Genomic DNA, 22,046 nt, shown 5'->3' on the forward strand with positions numbered 1-22,046 from the left:
GCTTTTATACTTAGTTTGCAAGGTGAAATGGCTTTTCAAGATAAATTCGATCATAGAATTATCCCTAGGAAAATTCATTCAACATACATGGCCCATACATAGAGATATGCTATATAGAAACATCATTCCACAATTTCGCAGTAAATGCATGCAGCAACTAGCCCTAGTATAGTGAAAATCTCATTATAAATGCATGTGACAAAGTAAAAGAATAATAGCATTAAATTTGTACTTACATGTAAGAGAATATATCCAACCACCAATAAACTTGCCAATCATGAAGCTCCAAGACAAGAAAAGACAATCCATACATCAAAATTCATCCATGCTCCAAAATTTCGTCCACCAAGAAGGAATAGCGAAAATCTCAAGAGAGATACAAGTCAAAACCAAGTGATGATGAGAAATGAACTCTCATCATTTGTATTTATACACCTCTGAGGAGTTCGATTTAGCTATTTGAACCTACATTAGCCCAAAAAGTAAAATAATATGCAAATAACTAACTTTTGGTGACAAAACCACCAAACTAGCTCATAAATAAAATAACAAGCCTCTCAAGAGGTCGAATGATCAAAAATGCATGTCGTTTGGCTCTTTAAGAAGCCTGATGAAGTCCATAAGTACCAAAATGATGAATTGGACTTCAAAAGTAATGGACAAGGGGTTGGCCCCTTGTTCTCCACATTAAAAACCTGTGGTGCTCCCAATGGCTGTGAAGGCACACAAGTGACCCCATGGGTCTCCAAGTAAGTGAAAAATGCTTGTAGACCATCTGTAAGGGCTCAAATGATGGCGTAAATGATGCCACATCAGCATACAAGTCCTGGGTCATCTGCCAAGTGCATGGTACAACTGTGGAGCTGGTTGTGCAAAGGTGAACTAGGTGCATCTTCCTCGTCCAATAGGTGAATCTCGAGCAATCTGTGAATCTTGAGCAATCTCTGAACATCTATGGGGATCCATGGAGTGTTGTCTACTGCTATGGAGACCAATGGCTCTCAACACACACCCTACATGTGCCAATGTACTCCTCTGGGGGATTAGGACCTCGTATAGGGCGACCAAACCCAAGATAGAGACCACCTACAATCCTGTATAAGATCTAATGTGTCCCCTAGCCTTCCAGTACAACAAGTCATCAAGGAAATCGAGTAAAAGAGCTTACAAAACATGGACAACAAGTGGGGACTTCACAATGGCATGCCCTTCCATAATTGGCTTTGGCATGTGTTAATGCCTCCAAGCTCCAAATGGGGTTAACCAAGTATCCAATTAGATGGTTTCTACTCCTAAAGGGGATAATATGTCCAAGGTACATCCTTTAAAAGGTGGTGGCATGTGATAAAGAGATGAATGGAGTAGGGAATGAAAAGGAGCATCCCTGGGCCACATGCTGGGGTACAAGGGTAGCTAGTACAAGGGAAGCCCACACTTAGGTATATAACGTATAGAAGGGAGAAATCGTGGTGCATGAGGAGCCCCGTCCTTGATTTTTCCACCCTTCTTCATATGTCTTTTTCCTTTTATGATTTTTCTTTAATTAACTACTTGGGGCTCAAGGGGTAAGAGCATGAAATCGTGGTGCATGAGGAGCCCCGACCTTGATTTTTCCACCCTTATTTATATGTTTTTGCCTTTTATGACTTTTATTTAATTAACTGCTAGGGGCTCAAGGGGTAAGAGCATAATGTATGAGATATAGCAGTGGATACCACCTTTAAGGTAGGGCAATTCATTGCCCACCGGGGGTTGGGACAATCATGGGTTCCTAAATGATAAAGGAAGCTCATTTAGGGCCTGTAGGAACCAGGGTTATGGCCCTGATGATAGGGTAGAGCTCACGTATTAGCTTTTTCTCACGTGATAAATGTGTTTGTCCCGACATATTTTGCACTTTGTTGTACATTTTCCTATTGAATGTGGCCTATTATGCTTTTACTTTTATTTTTCGCTGCATCAACCTATGGGGCATCATTCAAGGCCCTACCCAAGGTGTGGGCAAGGGGAAGGGGAAAGCTAACCCTATGTGGACCAAGTAGAGGAATGCAGACCCAGGTGAGAGAAATGATGAACGGTGTTGGGTCCCTATAATACTAGTGATTACCCCATTACTATTGTAGTTATACCCCTTATTTATATTGTTGTGCCCCTATTACCCCCATATTGTTATTTCTGTGCCCCATAGAATCCCTCTATTGTTATTTTTGTGGCTTTATATTATTATTGTTAGGTCGGCTGGATTATATTGTGACTCCTTAGACTCCTATATATAGAAAGGAGGTTTTGTCATTTGAATCATCCAAGAATTGTTCATTTATGTAATGTAAAGGAGGTTGCCCCCTCGAAGAGGCTGAATTCTAAGGCGTTGATCTATCTTTTCTATCTTTTCTTGAGCTGGTTTCATAACATTTGGTATCAGAGCTTTGGATTCTAGGGTTTCGCTGCTCCAAACAGGTCATCGTGGCATTTTCGCTATAACTTTTTTTCTGTGACGTTTCAGAAGTCGCAAAAAAAACCCATTTGAGAAGAAATCGCGTTGAACCTTGGGTCCGAATTTCAGAGCTTTTCGCGCGATATTTGCGGAGATATGATCTGAGGAAGTTGGTCTTTTTGCAGACTCCTGAATTACATTCAAAACAGGTGACCTGGGGAAAATCGTCATAACTTTCTCTCTGGGGATCGGATTGAAATTTCGTAAGAAGGTACAGAAAGAGGACGGACTGTAGTTTTTTGTATGCATTTTTCAGATCCAAAGGTCGAAACAGTGACTCGTGGCACGTCGTACAAGTTCGCTCTACTGAACTAGTCTATAATCAAGTCACTGTGGGAGATTTCGCATAACTCTTCCTTGGAGAATCCAATTTGGGTCAGACTTGTGGCATTGGAAAGAGGACACAGAGGGCTACTACAGGTCACCAATTCAGAACTAGATGATCGAAAAATACAGAGATACATCAGAGGCAATATCGAGCTCCTACAAAGTGAAAAAAGGTGTAGATTTTCTTAAATTTTTGCTTAAGCTTGGTTTGAAAATTTATTTTGAAGGAATTCAAAGGGCATAGTAGAGCATTATTATCGGTAACTGATGCCCCGAGGAAAGAAAATGCAAACACCTAGTAAGGAACCTGAAAGCTCTAGCATGACTCATGAAGAAGAGGAAGAAATGCTACATGATATATCAAAATTACAAGAACAAGTGCAACAAGTGTCACTTGCACAAAAAGCAACAGAATCTAAGATGGATGGTTTAAGGAAAGATGTAGAAGCTAAGATGGATGGTTTAAAGAAAGGTGTAGAAGCTAAGATGGATGGCATGGAAGCTAAGGTGAATGGCATGGACGCTAAAATTGATGGCATGGATGATAAGATGGAAGAATTGAAGATAAATATGAATAAGTTGCTACAAGAAATGGTCACTAATGGTGAAAGGGTAGTAAAGGAAACTCATGATGAGAACAAAAGAAATGTTAATCATGATTCCATAGACTCTAATGTTGGATCGAAGACTCACCATATTCCAAAAATCGATATGAGGAAGTTTGATGGCAAGGATCCCGCCACATGGATATTACAGATGGAGCAATTCTTCGATCTCAATAATGTGCAAAACACACAAAAGGTACGTATGGCAACTTTATATTTGGAACCAAATCAGTTTGTATGGTATCAATGGCTTTGTTCTCGTAAACAATTTATCACTTGGGCAATTTTTACGGAAGAATTGATAGCACATTATGAGGATACAAAAAGCAACACTTTTTTTAGCCAATTGATAAGTCTCAAACAAAAGGGTTCAATAATGGAGCACATTGAGGAGTTCCAAAAATTGAACATAAGGGTAAAAGATATTCCAGAGGAGCATAGGATTGATGTGTTCATAGGGTCTTTAAAGGATAATATCCAACATGATGTTCGCCTTTGGGAACCTGATTCATTAGAGAAGGCATTCAGGTTAGCAAGAAAAATGGAAAGCAAAATTATGGCAACTAGGAAGCATACCACTCACAACTATAAAGACGGAAGTGTTGTTGCCCCTAGTCTTCCACAACCTACAAGGTTGACACCACAACAATTGGAAGAAAAAAGAGCAAAAGGGCTTTGTTACAGTTGTGATAGCAAATACACAAAAGGTCATAAGTGTGCTGAGAAGAAATTATTCTACATAGATTGTGAAGAGGAAGAAGAAAAGGAGCAAGAAAGGTCAAAAGAAGAGGATATACTCCAGGAACAAAGCCTAGATGAAGAACAAATAAATCCGACCATATCTTGTAATGCATTGGCGGGAATTACCACTCCTCAAACCATCAAGATAGAAGGACAAATCAAGAAGAAAAAGGTAATAGTGTTGATTGATTCAGGAAGCACCCACAATTTTATTCATTGTAGGGTAGCAAAAGAATTGAATTGCTTCCTATATCCAGCACCAGAGTGTCAAGTGATGATTGCAAATGGAGGAACAATAAATTGCTCTGGAAAGTGCCATAATATCAAGCTATCCATGGGAGAATATGTATTGACTAGCCCAATGCTTTCCATTCCAATGGGAGGTGCTGATGTTGTACTAGGAGTCCAATGGCTACAATCCTTGGGTACAATAGCTTTTAATTTTCAAGAACTTTTCATCAAATTTTCTACGGAAGGAAAGGAAGTTGAATTAAGGGGTATTGCAGGGAAACCAGGAAAGATAATCAGCTCTAATGGCATGACAAAGCTTCTAAAAAAGGAGCAAAGAGGTGTAATTGCACAATTATGTTCGCTAGATGTTTCCACATTGGAATCATCTATTTCTCCAGATCTCCAAAAAGTCTTGGACAATCATTCCAAGGTATTTGAGACTCCCAAAGGTCTCCCACCTATGCGTGATCATGATCATGCTATTCATCTGATTCCAGGAAGTGTTCCTCCAAACATCAGGCCGTACAGATATCCCTATGTCCAAAAAAGTGAAATTGAACGTATGGTTGCAGAAATGCTAGAGGCTGGTATAATTCAACCGAGTCAAAGTTCTTTCTCAGCTCCAGTAGTATTGGTGCACAAGAAGGATGGATCATGGCGCATGTGTCCGGATTATAGGGAGCTCAACAAGCTCACTATTAAAGATAAGTTCCCCATTCCTGTCATTGATGAATTACTGGATGAATTGCATGGATCAATTTACTTCACCAAGTTGGATCTTCGTTCGGGATATCATCAAATCAGAATGAAGATTGAAGACATTCCGAAAACGGCATTTAGAACTCATGAGGGTCATTATGAATTTTTGGTCATGCCTTTTGGCCTTACCAATGCACCTTCAACATTTCAAGGTTTGATGAATTCAATTTTCAAACCATTCCTTAGAAAATTTGTGTTAGTATTTTTTGATGATATACTAATCTACAGCAAGTCTTGGAAGGATCATGTTGAACATGTTGACAGGGTGCTACAACTATTGGAGGAGAAACAATTATATGCAAAAAGATCCAAATGTTTCTTTGGAGTCCAGGAGGTGGAATATTTGGGTCATATTGTATCTCATGAAGGAGTTAAGGTAGACCCTAGCAAAATTAAAGCCATTAAGGAATGGAAAATCCCCACATCCATAAAGCATCTGCGAGGATTTCTTGGGTTGACAGGGTATTATCGCAAGTTTGTTAAGAATTATGGGAGAATAGCAGCACCTCTAACAACATTATTGAAGAAAGATTCATTTTCATGGACTCCGGAAGCAACAAAGGCCTTTGAACATCTTAAAGAGGCAATGTGCCAAGCACCGGTCTTAGCTACACCGGACTTCACAAAAACCTTTATTGTGGAATGTGATGCTTCAGGAAATGGAATTGGTGTTGTTCTAATGCAAGATGAAAGACCCATTGCTTTTGAAAGTCGTCCAATCAAGGGAAAGTTTTTAAGCAAAGCTATTTATGAGAAGGAAATGTTGGCAATACTCCATGCACTTAAGAAATGGCGACCCTACCTAATGGGAAGACACTTCAAGGTAAAAACGGATCATGATAGCCTTAAATACTTTTTAGAACAAAGATTATCCTCTGAAGAGCAACAAAAGTGGGTCACAAAGATGTTGGGTTATGACTTTGAAATCATCTACAAAAAAGGGAAGCAAAATGTGGTGGTAGATGCACTCTCAAGAAAGGATGAGGATGTGGAAGCATTGTTGTGTGCCATTTCTATTATCCAACCAGATTGGATAAACGAAGCAAGGGAGGAATGGAAGAATGACGAAGAAGTGTGGGCACTTATTCGAAAGCTACAAGATTCCAGTACTTCTGATACATTTAGCTGGCAAAATGATTCGTTATGGTACAAAGATCGCTTATACCTCTGTAAGAATTCCCAGCTAAAACAAAAGATTCTTATGGAATTGCACACTTCTCCCTTAGGAGGGCACTCAGGATTTTTAAAAACTTACCACAGGGTTAAGAAGGAATTTTTTTGGGATGGCCTTAAATCAGATATTCAAAAGTTTGTGGCGGAATGTTTGGTTTGCCAACAAAATAAAGTTGAAACAATTAAGACACCGGGTCTATTACAACCTTTATCCATTCCAAGCCAACGTTGGGAGGAGGTTTCAATGGATTTTATCACAGGTTTACCCAAGTCTGAGGGAAAGAGTGTCATCATGGTGGTAGTTGACAGACTTACCAAGTATGCACACTTTTGTGCATTATCACATCCATTTAAAGCCAGTACAGTTTCTACTGCATTTATGGAAACAGTTCAAAAGCTACATGGAAACCCAAAGATTATTGTAAGTGACAGAGATCCCATTTTCACTGGAAATTTTTGGACAGAATTATTTTCTTGTCTTGGTACTCAGTTAGCTCATAGCTCATCTTATCATCCTCAATCTGATGGGCAAACTGAGATAGTAAACAAATGTTTGGAAGGATATCTTCGTTGCTTTGTATCTGATAAACAGACACAATGGGTCAAATGGTTGCCTCTGGCTGAATGGTGGTATAACACTTCCTTCCATACAGCAACAAAAATGACCCCATTTATGGCACTTTATGGGTATCAACCACCATCCATCACATCATATTTAAGAGAAAATTCTAAGGTTCAGGCAGTGGAACATCACATCGAACATCAACAACAAGTCCTCCAACTCTTAAAGGATAACCTCGTGTTGGCACAAAATAGAATGAAACAACAGGCAGATCAACATCGCAGTGAAAGAAGTTTTGATGTAGGTGATTGGGTATTCCTACGGCTACAACCATATAAGCAAATGTCCCTAAAGCAAGCTAAGAAGGATAATAAATTATCACCAAAGTATTATGGTCCGTACAAGGTGTTGCAAAAGATTGGTACTATGGCATACAAATTGGAGCTTCCTGCAGCTTCTCGATTGCACCCAGTTTTCCATGTTTCATGTTTAAAGAAGGTTATAGGCGACAAGCTCCCAATTCAAACAATATTGCCAGAACTTGACGAGGAAGGAAAAATTATATTGGAACCGGAAGCAGTCACAGAAACAAGAACTCGACAGCTACGAAATCGATCAATTTCAGAGTATCTTATCAAGTGGAAGAACTTATCCGCTGAAGATTCCACATGGGAGGATGAGAATTTTATGCAGAAGTATCCAGAACTACTCAAGCGTTGAGGACAACACTTTTTTGAAAGAGAGGGGCATGTTGGGTCCCTATAATACTAGTGATTACCCCATTACTATTGTAGTTATACCCCTTATTTATATTGTTGTGCCCCTATTACCCCCGTATTGTTATTTCTGTGCCCCATAGAATCCCTCTATTGTTATTTTTGTGGCTTTATATTATTATTGTTAGGTCGGCTGGATTATATTGTGACTCCTTAGACTCCTATATATAGAAAGGAGGTTTTGTCATTTGAATCATCCAAGAATTGTTCATTTATGTAATGTAAAGGAGGTTGCCCCCTCGAAGAGGCTGAATTCTAAGGCGTTGATCTATCTTTTCTATCTTTTCTTGAGCTGGTTTCATAACAAACGGGGTTATAATGAGTAGAAGAGGAGTAATATATATGGATGAGAGAGCGGGGCCACGCAACTAAAATCAGGGTTTCCCATGTAACACCATCCCTAAAGACCAAGGGTCAATAAAAGAGATCCCACAGGACTAGAGTCCAAGGTTAACACCCAAAGAGGTAAAGGGGACAAGAGCACAGACCTAGCGCATTATTTCCGCCAAATCCCCCCATTAATCCATGCTCAGAAGTGTCCATGACAAGCAAACTACAATACTCAATTACCAAATGGCAAGGCATACCTTTAGGTTTGGAAGGCCCACCTTCAAGCATACGATCATGGTAGATGGGTGAGGGACCACATGGTTGGTTCAAGTGGCGGAGAAGTGGCACAACAAGCTAGTTGGTGGTTGCAAGGGGTTGTTGGCTACCAGTTGAGGACCATCTTGGAGAAAAAAATCTCCTAGGGATATCACCCACAAAATGGTGGGTAACAGGCCATACAACGAATTGTCCATCAATAAATGTTATTCTAGATCCTTTATCTTCTAAACATAAAATTGAAACCAAATTCTTTTTCAAACCTAGCACATATAGTATGTTGCTAAGATGAACGTTTTCACTTGATTCCAGCTCAATGGATGTTGTTCCAACGACTTTGACTGCATAATTGTTGTTATCTCCAAGCTTTACCTTTTGAGATAATCTACTTTCCATCAAACTTGTGATATCTTTGTGATCTCTTATCATGTGCCTTGAGGCGCCACTATCTACCAACCACAAGTCATCACTATCTGCAACAAAACTTGTAAGAGCAAAAAAATAAAAAAAATCTGTCACCTGGATTTTTATTCTTGGGTTTTTTTGGATTTTCATCAATGTTTGTTGTGGTAGCATGTTGCTTTCCCTTTCTCTTTCTATCATTCGATCTTTCAGGACAATGGCTTCCATAATGACCAAATTTGTGACAATGATAACATTAAATCTTCAACATATTATTCTACCCTTGAGGAGCAGGCCTTCTTCCTTCATTTCTTCTTTGGAAGCCAAACTTATTTCTTGCTTCAGCTTTCTTGGATCATGTTGCAAATGCTTGAAAGTCACCTTCTCCAGATTTTTGAATCCTTCCTTTAGATATAAGTCTAGATTCTTCTTGAGTACATGAGGTCCAAAGTTCTTCAAAACTTGGAGTTTCCTTTCTACCACATATACTAGATGCAAATGAGTCCCATGAGTCTGGTAAACCATTGAATGTTGTAGTCACAAGTTCTTTATCAGAAATGATTTCATCAATTGCTTGAAGTTGATCTCTTAGTTGAGAGATCCTCCTAAAATATGAAGGCGCGGAATCATTTCTTAACATTTTAACATCACAAAGCTCATTCTTCAAACTCATTTCTTCACCAATGTTGTTGATGGTGTATAATCCAACTGAGCATCATACATCTTCTTTGATGTTGAAATTTCTAAGTCTATCCGTTAGAAATTTAATTTGTATTCTTCTGGTTTATTTCTTCTACTTGTTAATTATGAACAAGTTATTTAAAACATATAAATAACGAAATAAACACAATACAGTCTCAACCATCTACAGATCAACAGCTGAAAGAAAACAAACACACAAGTGACACTGTTATTTTTGGACAACTCGTCCTCAGAAAAACCCAATGCGGGAAAATCGGTGCAGCAATTATGAGGGTTTATTATTATGCAGTATATCCTTGAGTACAATTGGGTGCCAAACTGGCTCACCCGACAGAGAAAAACAATCGGCAATAATACCTCTCTATTCGAAAGCAGGTATTCAGAAAACCTGCCCCACGAAACCCTCTCCAGCAACACTGAAGCACTGCGTTAGCCCTCCTGGCCTCTGCGTCAGCCTCAGAACCCTTTGCGTCAGCCCTCTGAGGCACTGCACAAGCTCTAGGACACTCTACATCACTCTTGTTGCCTTCTGCGTGGATGACGCAGGCCCTCTGGCCTCTGCGATGTCTCTGCTGGGCTTTGCGTGGCATGCTCTGGCTTCTGCGTCTGCCTCTCTGCCTCTGCACTGGTCTCTCGGCACTATCTTTGCCTCTCTGTCTAGTACTCACTGCCCCTCGTTGTTGATCACTAATTCAACTTTACGTAGCAACCCCGCTCTAGTAAATTGAATGATTGATCACTCTGGTGTATTCTCCAACTGACCCTCAAGCCTCTTGTTATACTTTTCTTGTTGGTCCTTCAATGGCTGAGATTAAATCTCTAATCAACGGCTAAGATTAGATTTGGCTTGATCCATGACTTTTAGAACCTTCTAACCCAGTTTTATATTAATACTGATTAATATTTTATTTTTTCTAAGTTTAGACATGGGAACTCCATTAAAAATATTGATTATTTTAATATCTTCCAAACCGAGTACAATCTGCCCAAACCATTTTTAGGTCTTGGAGATCTCATGCGCTTTAGCCTCTCCACCAATTTTCATGGCTAGAGCACATCCGATTCTACCCCAAATCAACATTTGAGGTGTTAATGTTTGCGACATATGGAATCAAATGATCTCTGATAGAATCCACAATGATACTTCTGGCTAAGATGCCATCCTTCTCATATTTTGCTTGCCCTTCATTATCTGGAGTTTTGGTGACCTTGCAAGAATGAGGTCAATCCTTGTCTTCCAAGGTCTAAAATTTGAAGCTCCTTCTAACGTGTTCTCTAACTTCAGAGATGAACCCATGGATATAAACAAACAATTAGATGTAGGTCTCTTTAAGAGTTTTCTTCAAATCCCTTTCCTTTACCAAAGCTCTTCAAAAGTGATCTCAATGTCCTTTCATTCACCAAAGCTCTAAAACCATGTTGATTTTTCAAGTGCAATAGATACAAGCACTAATTTCTAAAAATTTGATAATTACATCTAATGATGTATATATTCTATTAGCACTTCCAGTTCATCATTAAGCAATTACACTTCATAAATTCAACCATAAATGTACGAGGACAGTAGAGATCACAATGCACAAAGATAACACAACATTTACCTTGGGAAAACCCAACAACCTTTTCCTTAGAGAAATTCTTCAATTCAACAAGAGATACACCTAATTCTGGTAGTCAATATCAAGTGCACCTAATCTGCGTAGGTCGAAATACAGCGTCCGAGAAACTACCTAGAAACTTGGCCCTTCTACCCAAAATTTCGGCCATGCTACCCAGGATATCCCCAAAATCTCGCACGTGCAAAGTAAAAGAGAGATAGAGAATATGCTTGAGATGTCTTCATCCTTCTTCATCATCCTTCTTCTTCTTCTCCTTCGCTTTGATACCCAGAGGATACTTTGTTTTGTGTGTGATCGAATTGTGTCTTGTGGAGGAAGTCGAGTGCCTTATATATATTGTTTTTGCTAGCTTGAATGTGTGTCTCTTCACTGGGGAAGACTTGACTTGAAGGAGCGTCAACTTAACAACTTTGGAGCCAAAAATTCAAAATTCAAAGTTTTCTCTTTTGAAACTGACATGAAGAACATGTCTTATATTAATCATTTTAAGGGCTAACGATAAAATGACGTGAAGAACATATGAAGAGCATGTCTTATATTAATCATTTTAAGGGCTAACGACAAAATGACATAAAGAACATATCTTACATTATAAATTTCAAGGATTAAAACATTAATTATGAAGACCGACCATAGCTACAAAATTCAACTAATGGTTTGTTTTCAATGGATGATTATTGGTGAACTTTGATGATATGTGCTACTAAATATGAGTCATCATCTTCCAATATTGTTTATCATTGATGGATAAGAGTTACTAAATATTCACCAAAGTTTTGTTGCTATTATCTCTTAAAACAAAGTTTTTCATGATATTCTCATTGCAAGTGACCTAGATTTAGTTCCCTCCCTTATTTGTCCAAGAAAATAGTGTGATGCTATGGTTAGACAATTAAGGGACACAAGTTAGTCTCCCTTCATTTCTTTGTACCCACATCCATCTATTTGTCTTACAAAGTTTTGTTACTCCTAGACTCCATTAGCCCTGGATTGAGTAAGGCACTAGTCTTATCTCTCATGTCAATCCTTTAAATCTCTAAAACTCCCTTTTCTTTTGTTCTAGGGTAAATCAAGGTTTAATTATAATAAAATCATATATTTTCAGCATGTATTGTCTTGGATGTTATTGTACTAGGGTTAGAATTTATTTGAAATATATTGGAAAAGCAAAATTGTCATTTTATGTGTGTTTTCCAACCACATATTAGGGCTGACGACTAGGGTTTTAAGTGTTGTCATATGCTATTTCACCACAGAAAATTGTAGTAATAAATTCTCTTATTTACCCTTATTTTTAGCCCTCATTTTCCACTTTATTATCATAGTTTCCAAGAATAAATTTGATGTTGTTATAAACTAGTCCACTGCTGTAATTGTTCATTTTTCATGGTAGTTTACTTCAGCAAATTGTAATTTCTTGATTGTGTGTGTTTGGGGACTTTTTCTAAGAATTTATCGGTTGACCTAGATTTCTAAAAGAGCAATAGAACCCTTTGAACTCAAATTTGGAAACTCCCTCTCAAATCACCATAAACCCTAATTGCATAATCCATTGAAGTGTTGATGATGGAAATCAAACCCTCCAAGCCATTTGATCCCTAAGATCTACTACAAGAGCCTAATTGCATAATCCATTGAAGTGTTGGTGATGGAATTCGAACCCTCAGGGGGCTCTTGACTTGGTTTGACTAAGCCATTTGATCCCTAAGATCTACTAGGGAAGCCTCCCTTGTATTAGATATCTACCACTCACTAAAACAAGGGGCGTAGTCACTGATGTGACAATTGTGACACTCCCATTGTTGTTCATTATCTAAATCACTTAGTTAAGCTTTGCAATAAGGTTCTAGATTTTGTTGTAACAAGTACCATCCTAGGTACCCATATTATCCTCCTTAGCTACATTATAGTTTCCTTGTTGCATCTGAATCCTAGCTTTCAAAAAATTTGGTGGATCCTATATCCATATCTAGACAAAGATATTCATCTTTTCCAAAATTCTAGTAACTTACAAAACGGGTGAAGGTTGCTAGCACCATAAGATGATTGATACACCACAAGGTAGATAATGCAATCATAAAGAAGGGAGAAGGTTGGATGGAAAAGCTCAAGAGAACATTAGTCTTCTAGGTGAGGTAAATGGGAAATGACTTGGATGAATACAGAAAGGTGGTCTAACTTTTTAATACATGCATGAATAATGAAAGAGGAAAACATTTCCCTGGAGTAAGGGAAATAAGCTAGAACAAATACGATCATGAATGGTGGGAATAACAATTGATGATGATCAACAAATGGCACACAAGCTAGCAATGACGGAAAGGAAAATCGATGAGAACAAAACTTAGTAGCAATGATCTCTCTCTCTCTCTCTCTCTCTCTCTTTGAGGGTCATCGAAAATAACCAAGAACTACAAATATCTTGCATTGGAATTCAATGAGGCGCTAATTGCAATATATGCACCCAAAAAAGGTTTCAAGGGGATTGGAAAGCAATCTTTTCACTCTAGATTAAGCACAAGGTATAGGAGAAATGGAAACGGGGCAAGATATGAATGTTATTCTAGGTACTTGTCATCCTTGTACTCCTTTATGGTTTTGAGGTAAGGGGAGCTAATACAAATAAGAGATGATGAAGCCAGCTAGAGAGTGTACAAAAGCGCATGATAACAAGTTCCTAACAGTTAAAAACAACACTCTATATGAGACCCTGGTGGAAGAGACGGGACTCTATCCCATAAAACTAAAAGCACTAAGAAGACTACTATTAAATATCACAAAAGAGTGGTAGCCATGGACAGCAATCAAATTCAACCAAAAAGTGTTAGGTAGAAAGAACAAAACATGGCGAGTGTTATACAAACAATGGCTTGAGGAATAGAATGTAAGGGTAGATAATTGCCCAATGGATGGAAAGGAATTAAAAATTCACCGATGGGAATGTTATAAGGCAAGTAAGTGGAGGAAAAACACCAAGAGAAAGTAGCAATACCATGTGGACAAGTTCAACATGCATGGGGAGAGCTTGACATCTCTGGCAAAAAAGAAGCTAATAGCTCAACTAAGTACCCACTTGCATAGATGAGGTGTGACACAAGAAAGATGAGTGTAGCCATAAACACTACGGGAGAGGAAAACATGACAGATATGTCCAAAATGATAAGTGGTAATTGCTATAGCATCTTTTGCCACTCCTTTTCATCAGATGCTCGTGATTGTCTTGGGAAAATCCCTTTTCCTTTGCAGACATGTCCTAATCTTAAAAAAGCATTTTTCAAAATATATACGCACTTTTCCCACTACAAAAACGTGTATGTTCCCTTTGAAAGCTTCCTGCATACAGACTTTTAAAATTTGAAAAAATATATATAATTCAACTATTTTCCGGGGCGGATTTATGGGTTAGACCGGAAACCCACCTATTGGAGCCCTTAGTATAACCAACTTAACTAGTTTTGGTGGTATAAATGCACCCTATGGATTCACCTCAAATGCATCATAATTATGGCATACTTACTCTGCCAAACTTCCCCTTAAATTGGTCTATGTTATCTTGTGTTCTTTGCACTTCCCTATCTCAAAGAAACCCTAGTTTCCTTGCATTAATGTTGAGCTCCCTTATCTCGCATCTCATTGCTACTGTTGGACAGGAGGTCTTCGTTGGCCCGAGTAGGAAGGATCCGGAGGAAGATTCCATTAGTGTCAGCAACTTGGATAAAATCATATCATGACTCTCTCTTTATTGCTACTATTTCAATAAAGAGACTCATATTCCTTTATTATTTGAATTGTCTATTTTTTATGAATGTGAATGTATAACGAAAATCTTTATGGTTTTCTTGTTTATATGCATATACACTATGAATGTTGTGATCCATGTCCGGTTTCTCATTCATCTTACAGGTGAGCAACTTCAAGAGGAGAAGTTAGGGTCTGGACCCTGCAGGAACATCAACAACCGCAGGACCTATGGTTATGTACATCAAACCTACTTCGTCAATTCAAGTTGGATGCATGCTTGTTTGAGTCTGTATGTTGAATTCTATGATATGTTTTGTTGGAGATTTCAACCCTAGCCCTAGAGAATTTTCCCGCAAGTAGAAATGGATCAGCACTTCTTGATGAGTTGCAAGGATAAAGCCCACATCAAAGAGAGGTCAAAAATTCAGATCAGCACTTAGAAAATAGAATTCCAAGAGGAGGTGAACTACAGTCACTATGATAGTGAGATAGATGTGGTCCAAAGATAAGATCCAGGGATCAGCAGTGGAAGGATGATATATTGAGTGAGGAGGAGCAGAGTAAAGATGAGTCCAATATTTTTTTGCACCATAATCTTGAATCATACCCTTTGGTTTGTCTCTTTTTTGTTGTAATCTTCTGTTGAAATATTTTATTATAGTTTTGCTGCAGGAAACATCTTGCAGGATTTGGCTTTGTATGTAAACACCTTGGTACCAGATGCAAATTGACCTTGTGGGCAATTAGAATAAAATTGTGTGTGTGCATGCACTTGTATGGACACATGAGTGTGTATATATATTTGTTTGCATAAGGGGGGGTCCCATGCAGTTTTCCTTGGAAAAAATATCTGTTTGAATAGATCCAAGGGTTATCTCAATTGGTTGAGCAATCTGCCCAAGGCATGTTGCCGATGGGGAGGCTATAAGTCACAGTGTCAAACCCAGTCGAGTTCCTTACGGTTACCAGCAGAGCTATTTGTCACTAACAGTTGAGACACCCACCAACTTGATAATCTGTGGAAGAGGGGGGATCCCATGAGGTTTTCCTTGAGAAAAAAATATATGTTTCTTTGAAAGACAATAAAAATGTATATAAATAATATTAAAAAAGAATGACCAAAGAAGTTGAAACCAGATGAGATAAATGATGAGAAACAACGGTGCAAAAGGAAAGTAAATACTCTTGGACCACTTAAGCCTGAAGGGCAAAAGGTGTTAACCTGTTAACGTTTAATACACAACGAATGAACGAATGTTAAAATATGCATATACAATTTACATATTGTGATCATGTCTTATTCTATAAGTGTCTTTTTATATTATTATTCATTAATTTGGAGATAATACCAATTAGATATCTTTTTCAAGAAGATGCAAAATAAAATTGTTTTTTTTATTTGAGCAAAATCTGTTTTTCAAACAAGAAACTGAACAGAGTATAAAGTGCATGAGAGCTCTGAGTAACCAAAAAGAGTGATAAAACTCTTCATTGAAAATTCTACTAATTCTACCATTACAATAATTTCTAGCTAATTTTATTCGATATAAATCAATCTTAAAACACAAGGGTGTTGTTCTCTAATATATTAAAGGAATGCCTCTGATATTTTTTATTGCTAAAACTTCAAGATATCCTCCTGCATCATTTGTTATTATTTTCCTTTCCATTTTGGCAGGTCTTCTCCAGTATAAAAGCTTCATCTTAATGTGATGTGGCCCTAAGTTGCGAGTTTTAGAATTATTGATTCTCACGGGTGACCTCCTTGTCAATAATATGGTACTGAACATGAATATGGTTTTGGTAATTGAATAAAACATTAAAAGAAAAAAATATCAAGAACTTGAATAGGATAGCGTAGATTGCACACCTGGAAACCATTGCTGCAACAGCACCAGCCCACAAATGCTTGGAAGTATTGAAAGCACTTTCCCCTCCAAATTTGACTCCGGCATCCTCTATGGCAGTTTGCTTAGATCGATCACTGAGTTCCTCAGTCTCGATATCAATATTTCGGATGGATTCCTTGGCATCCTTCACAATGACACAATCATCAACGCTCTTATCGTTCAAAAAAGACCTCTTCAAAATATCGTCATTGTCCTTCATCGACAAGCTAATAGATAGAAATTGCTGATCACCCTTAAGATTCCTTTTTCTTTCCCTCTTCCGAAAACCCTGAGAGCCATTTTTCGTTGTCCCCGAATCAGAAAGGAGCTGTTTTCCTGAAGTGAAGAACATTTGTATGCAATCTCCCCATGACGATGACGCGCAAGAGAAAAGGCCCTTTGCCAGGCTCAGTTGATGATTGCTTGGCGTGCAAGATTTTCCACGTTTGTTTAACAAGGGATCATGCTGAGCACCTAAATGGGTGAGTAGCGTTGACAGGGAGGCGAAAGGAACAGAGGTAACCCCAATTTTATCAGAGTTGGTGGTCAATAGGTGTGAAGAAGCGAATTTGGAATCGACAAACAGCCCACCCGGGCAATATGAATATGAAAATTCAAATGGCTCGGTTCCATCATGTTTATAAAAAGAAGACGACCAACAATCCCCAAAATTATGACCTGTCCCCTGAGCTGATACTCTCTTCAGTCTCAAGCTCTCCGGCATTTTACACGCGCACAGATGGTTTCTCTGAAATCAAAACCCTCAGTGGCACGGTTGATTCGAAACCCCTGTAACAATCTCAAAGCAAAGAGAGAGATACATAATATGAGCCTCGGAATGAAACGTTGAGTGGCATACAGTCATTGGATGGGAGGAGCTTGATTGGAAAACAGCGTAAACAATACCCAGCATACAATTCTATAACATGGATGTGCGAAGAAAGATTCAACCAGATAATATCTTCTCGGAAACCCTAACCGCAATTACAGGGAGGGATACAACTGGAATAATACGCCCGGGAAAATTAACCGCTGCCTGGAAGAAAGGCAGTTGTAGCACACGAATGAACGAACGATTTTGTTTACTTTTATCTCGTACCAGGCATCAGTACGCAGGGCGAAAAAGCGCTGGGTATCAGAAGGTCCGCCATGACGGCTGGCCCTCTGCTTCCGTAATTAAATTCCTTCACCGTCCTACGACGTTCTAAAGTTCCAGAATTTCAAACTTCTGTGGACATAATTTGAAATGAACCTACACGAAAGTTCCCACTTCCCCATTAGTCTAGTGACACCATCTCCACTATTTTTTGCATCGTTTGTGGTATTGGTGACATGTCTAACAGTCTCTTTCTTATTTGAGATATTTCTGTAATTTATTACTGATGTGATTGTGTATACAGTTTTTTATTAATTTTTTAAAAAATGAGGGAAAAAATAAAAAATGGACTTTCATGGGGTTTAAGGTTGAAATGATCTAAATGTTACTAGTAGGAATGGAATCTGGGTAGGTAGAATTCTATTTCTACTTCTACCCACTCAAGAAACGCTTGATTGACTATATATTTTTTTTTGTTTAAATTATTAAAATAATTTTAATAAAAAAAAATATTTAATTTGTTATACAAGTAATCTGTCTAATCAATTTGAGGAAGTAATTTGTTTTATAAGTTATCTTTAGTTTCATTGATTTTAAAATAATTTTTATTTTTTATTTTTTTATTTTTTACATAAATGTTTGAAAAACAAGTTTCCTATATTAAAATAAGTTTAAACAATAATTTTATATTTATTTAAAAGATAATAATGACGAGAAAGTAAATATAATAAAATATAATTTTCGAAAAAACTAAGGTTGATGACTTTTAACCCTAATCAAATTTTTAAACAATAGTTTTATACTTATTTTAAAAAAATAATGATGATGAGAAAGTAAATATAATAAAATTTTAAATTTTAAATAAAAACAAAGTTCATGACTTTTGAACATTAAGGAACCATCATCAATTTTTGTTTTATTTTTTTTTAGGTAAAAGTAAGCGTTGGACTATGTATCTAATACCAACAACCTTTGATGACATGTGGTGGGATCCACTTTTGAGTTGAGAATTGGAACTTTATGAAATGAATATTTTATAGAATTATAAATGGAATGAATACGTTATAAACTTTTGGATGGCAAGTTTAATTTATATTTTATAAAATTATTTTTTTTATACCACATGGTGAATCGGTAACTGTCTAGCCTAATCTAGGAGAGACTCAGGATCAAACCTGAACGCTGCCACTATAACACCAAGAGCATAACCAATCACTTGCAAATCAGTTATACTAAGTTCCTATGATTTTGGCAAGAGCAGACTCAACGGGAAAGGGGAATCCGCCCCTCTAGCCGCCACCACAGCAGGCTGCTAAATGTACTCAATGAGATTTGAACTTCGGTCTGCCCGGGCATAGCCCAAGTGACTTACCGTCAAACCACACATCACTGTACTATATTTTATAAAATTATTAATAGAATGAATACGTAATCTGGCGGGGCATTTTTTTTGGGTAAGACCTAACGAGTTTGCCATAGGGCATTAAATGTTTGTTTAGCTATATGTTTTATAACGCAATAACACACCTACTTGGTAAGTAGATAAATAAAAAATAATGACGATGTGTTATCGCATTATGGAACATGTAGTTAAACAAGCATTTAATGCCCTATCGCAAGTTCGTTAGCTTGTGCCATTTTTTTGGACTTTTGAATAACAATTTTTTCACATGGACGTTTGGAAACAAAAAAAATTAAAGCCAAAAAACATATTTAAATCACCATTAGATGTAAATATAGGAAAATGCTACTTTTAGTGAAAAGCCAAAAAGGAAGATTTATTATTCTCTGAGTATCAAATTTATGTATTGTCTCCTTTTAAAAGAAGGGATATGGACTACGTGTTCAATGCAACGGTTGGTGATACATGGTGGACCCTACTTTTTTAGTTGAGAATGGAACCATTGTGAAATGAACGTGTTATCGAATCACTAATAGAATGAATGCTTCATGGTGCATTGTATTGTCAATGACATCACTCATCTAACCATTTTTAAGCTTGAGTATTAAAGTTTACTTAATCAAATAACAAATTGATATTATAAAATATATATTTTTTTGATATATATTTTTTGGTTATTAATTTTATTTTTTATTTTTATTAGATTGAGCTTAGGTTAGGGTAGTTTATTTATTGAATGGAAGAAGAATGATTAATTTACAATTGGATGTTTATCACTAGGATGGATGTTTATCATTAGGTTTATGTGAAGTTTGGTCAAGCTTGGATGCCCCTTGGGATAGTTTTAATTCCCTCAAAGTGGCTTCCATCCTCAACTCCTCCCCGTGAGGTTTGAACCTGAGAGACTGAGCGGGGACTAAACCTCACGCAAACCAATTGGTCTACAACACATGGGTTTTTTCTTATTAACTTGTGTGGAGTGTTAGCTTTGAGGGATAGTTCAAGCAGTCATAAGGTAAATGTGAAACTTTTTATCTTTCCCTCAAAGTTGGGGGAGTCACAAATTTGAGTGTCTTTTTTGCATTGGGGTTAGGATCTATAATTAGGGTTAACAGTGTGGAAATATTGAGAGGGGGGTGAATCAATGTTTTGTTACTTTTGACAATTTTTCACTTAGTTATTCTTGAAACTGAATTCACATCACATAATCAATCATCCACAATGTATGTATACAGAGATTAAAGTGCAAATCAAAATTTGAAGAAGAAATACTTGAAAACAATCTTTAATTTATTACAATCTCTTGTAAAGACACCAATCCTTAATAAACATCAACTTACAAAAATTGCAGGCTCCAACGTGTTAAGAAGATGAAGACACCAGTCCTCAATAAGCACCAACTTACAGTAATTGTAGGCTCCAAATTGAACTCAACCTTTAATACACCATAACTTAAGCTTCAAATCAGGCCTTAACTTGGCCTTCAAAACACTAGGACTTGGCCTTCAAATCAGCCTTGAACTATATCTTCAAATAGCATAACTCAACCCTGAAACTCGGCCTTCAAATAGCAGAACTTGTCCCCTTAAACTTAGTCTTCAAACAACAATTCTTAGCCCTAGAACTCAGCCTTCACAAGGACAGAACTCGACCCTCAATTCAAAACTGCAACTTGACCTCAAGACATGCTTGAACTCAGCCTCTATGGGGACAGAATTCAGCCCTCAAGATAGCCCTCAAACTCAGCCTTTACAGACAATAATTGGACCTCAAGACATGCCTAAAGCTTAACCTTCACTTAACTAGAAATCGGCCTACTTGGCCTCCAAAGACATTTGTACTCGACCCTCAAAAACAAACCTCAAAAAAACTAGAAACCCTTCCCAAGAACAATGCCAAAAACCCTTCCACAGAAAGTTGCTTCAACTCAGTTTCACTTCACTTCTTATAGGTTTATGAAGTATGAACTTCAAACTTGCTCTTTCACTCTCCTAAACACAAAATCGAATGCTTGAGTCAAGTAGTTAGAAATGCTCCTTCTCACGAATATTTATAGTGCATTTGGATGTTGGGTTAGGGTCGATTTTTCCATTGGCTAGCCTGACTAGTGCAACTAGCAGAATGTATACTAAATATTCAAAAATTCAATTTTCCTCAATCGTGAGGAGTTAGAAGGCGTGTCATATATCCTTGGAAAGGTGTCAAAATAAGATTTCTAAGCATATATCCTATATTCCCATTTCAGCGAGGTAATTGGAGTATAAACGACTTCAAATATAGGGTATACAAATGGTGCCTACTCGTATTTTGGTTGGGTCATCTTGGCAAAATATTTTGTATCTCCTCATTCCTATGGAATATGAGGGAGTGTCATATACCATTGGATAGATCTTGGAATATGCTAGTTGACCATGTAATTTCCTCTTTCATTTGAACAATCTTTGATATCAATAACAACCATTTTCAATAATCTCCCCCTTTGTTATCAATGGCAATACTTTGATATATGCGTCTTCTAACAACTACTCCCCCTATCTGCATTCTCTCCCCCTTGTACATTAATAGCAAAGGGTACTCCCCTTGAGTTTTTGCATCCTTTACTAAGGCAAATGAGAAGTCACTCCCAACTTCTACATGAGATATTCAAAATTTTCTCTAGGCAAAGGTTTGGTAAAGATGTCAGCAATCTTTTCTTTGGTACCAATACATTTCATCTTGACATTCCTCTCTGTGACTTCTCTAAGGAATTGATACTTAATTGGAATATTTTTTTTAGTGCATGGCAGGATTTTTTGAGATATTGATTGCGTTATTGATGTCACATAAAATGACAATGGGTTGATCATATTCCACTTTGATGTCTTATAAACTTTGTTTCATCCAAAAAACTTGAGTACAACAAATTGTTGTTGTTATGTATT

At 37.5% G+C, this 22,046-nt stretch overlaps 1 protein-coding gene across 1 annotated transcript in view; it reads right to left on the minus strand.

The window, feature by feature from the left end:
* The window catches only part of LOC149162777 (putative mitochondrial adenine nucleotide transporter BTL3), a 126,163-nt gene extending 108,223 nt beyond the window's left edge, over positions 1-17,940 (minus strand). The window contains exon 1 of the mRNA XM_089435279.1: positions 16,609-17,940. Within this exon, the coding sequence (XP_089291405.1) occupies positions 16,609-17,351 (743 nt within the window). The 5' untranslated portion in view covers positions 17,352-17,940. The remainder of the gene's footprint in view (positions 1-16,608) is intronic.
* Positions 17,941-22,046: the final 4,106 nt, after the last annotated feature.

Source organism: Pinus tabuliformis, chromosome 5_2 (genome assembly GCF_031772625.1).
Source record: "Pinus tabuliformis cultivar Carrire ecotype Pingquan chromosome 5_2, CPIR1, whole genome shotgun sequence".
In the NCBI taxonomy this organism is placed as follows: Eukaryota; Viridiplantae; Streptophyta; class Pinopsida; order Pinales; family Pinaceae; genus Pinus; species Pinus tabuliformis.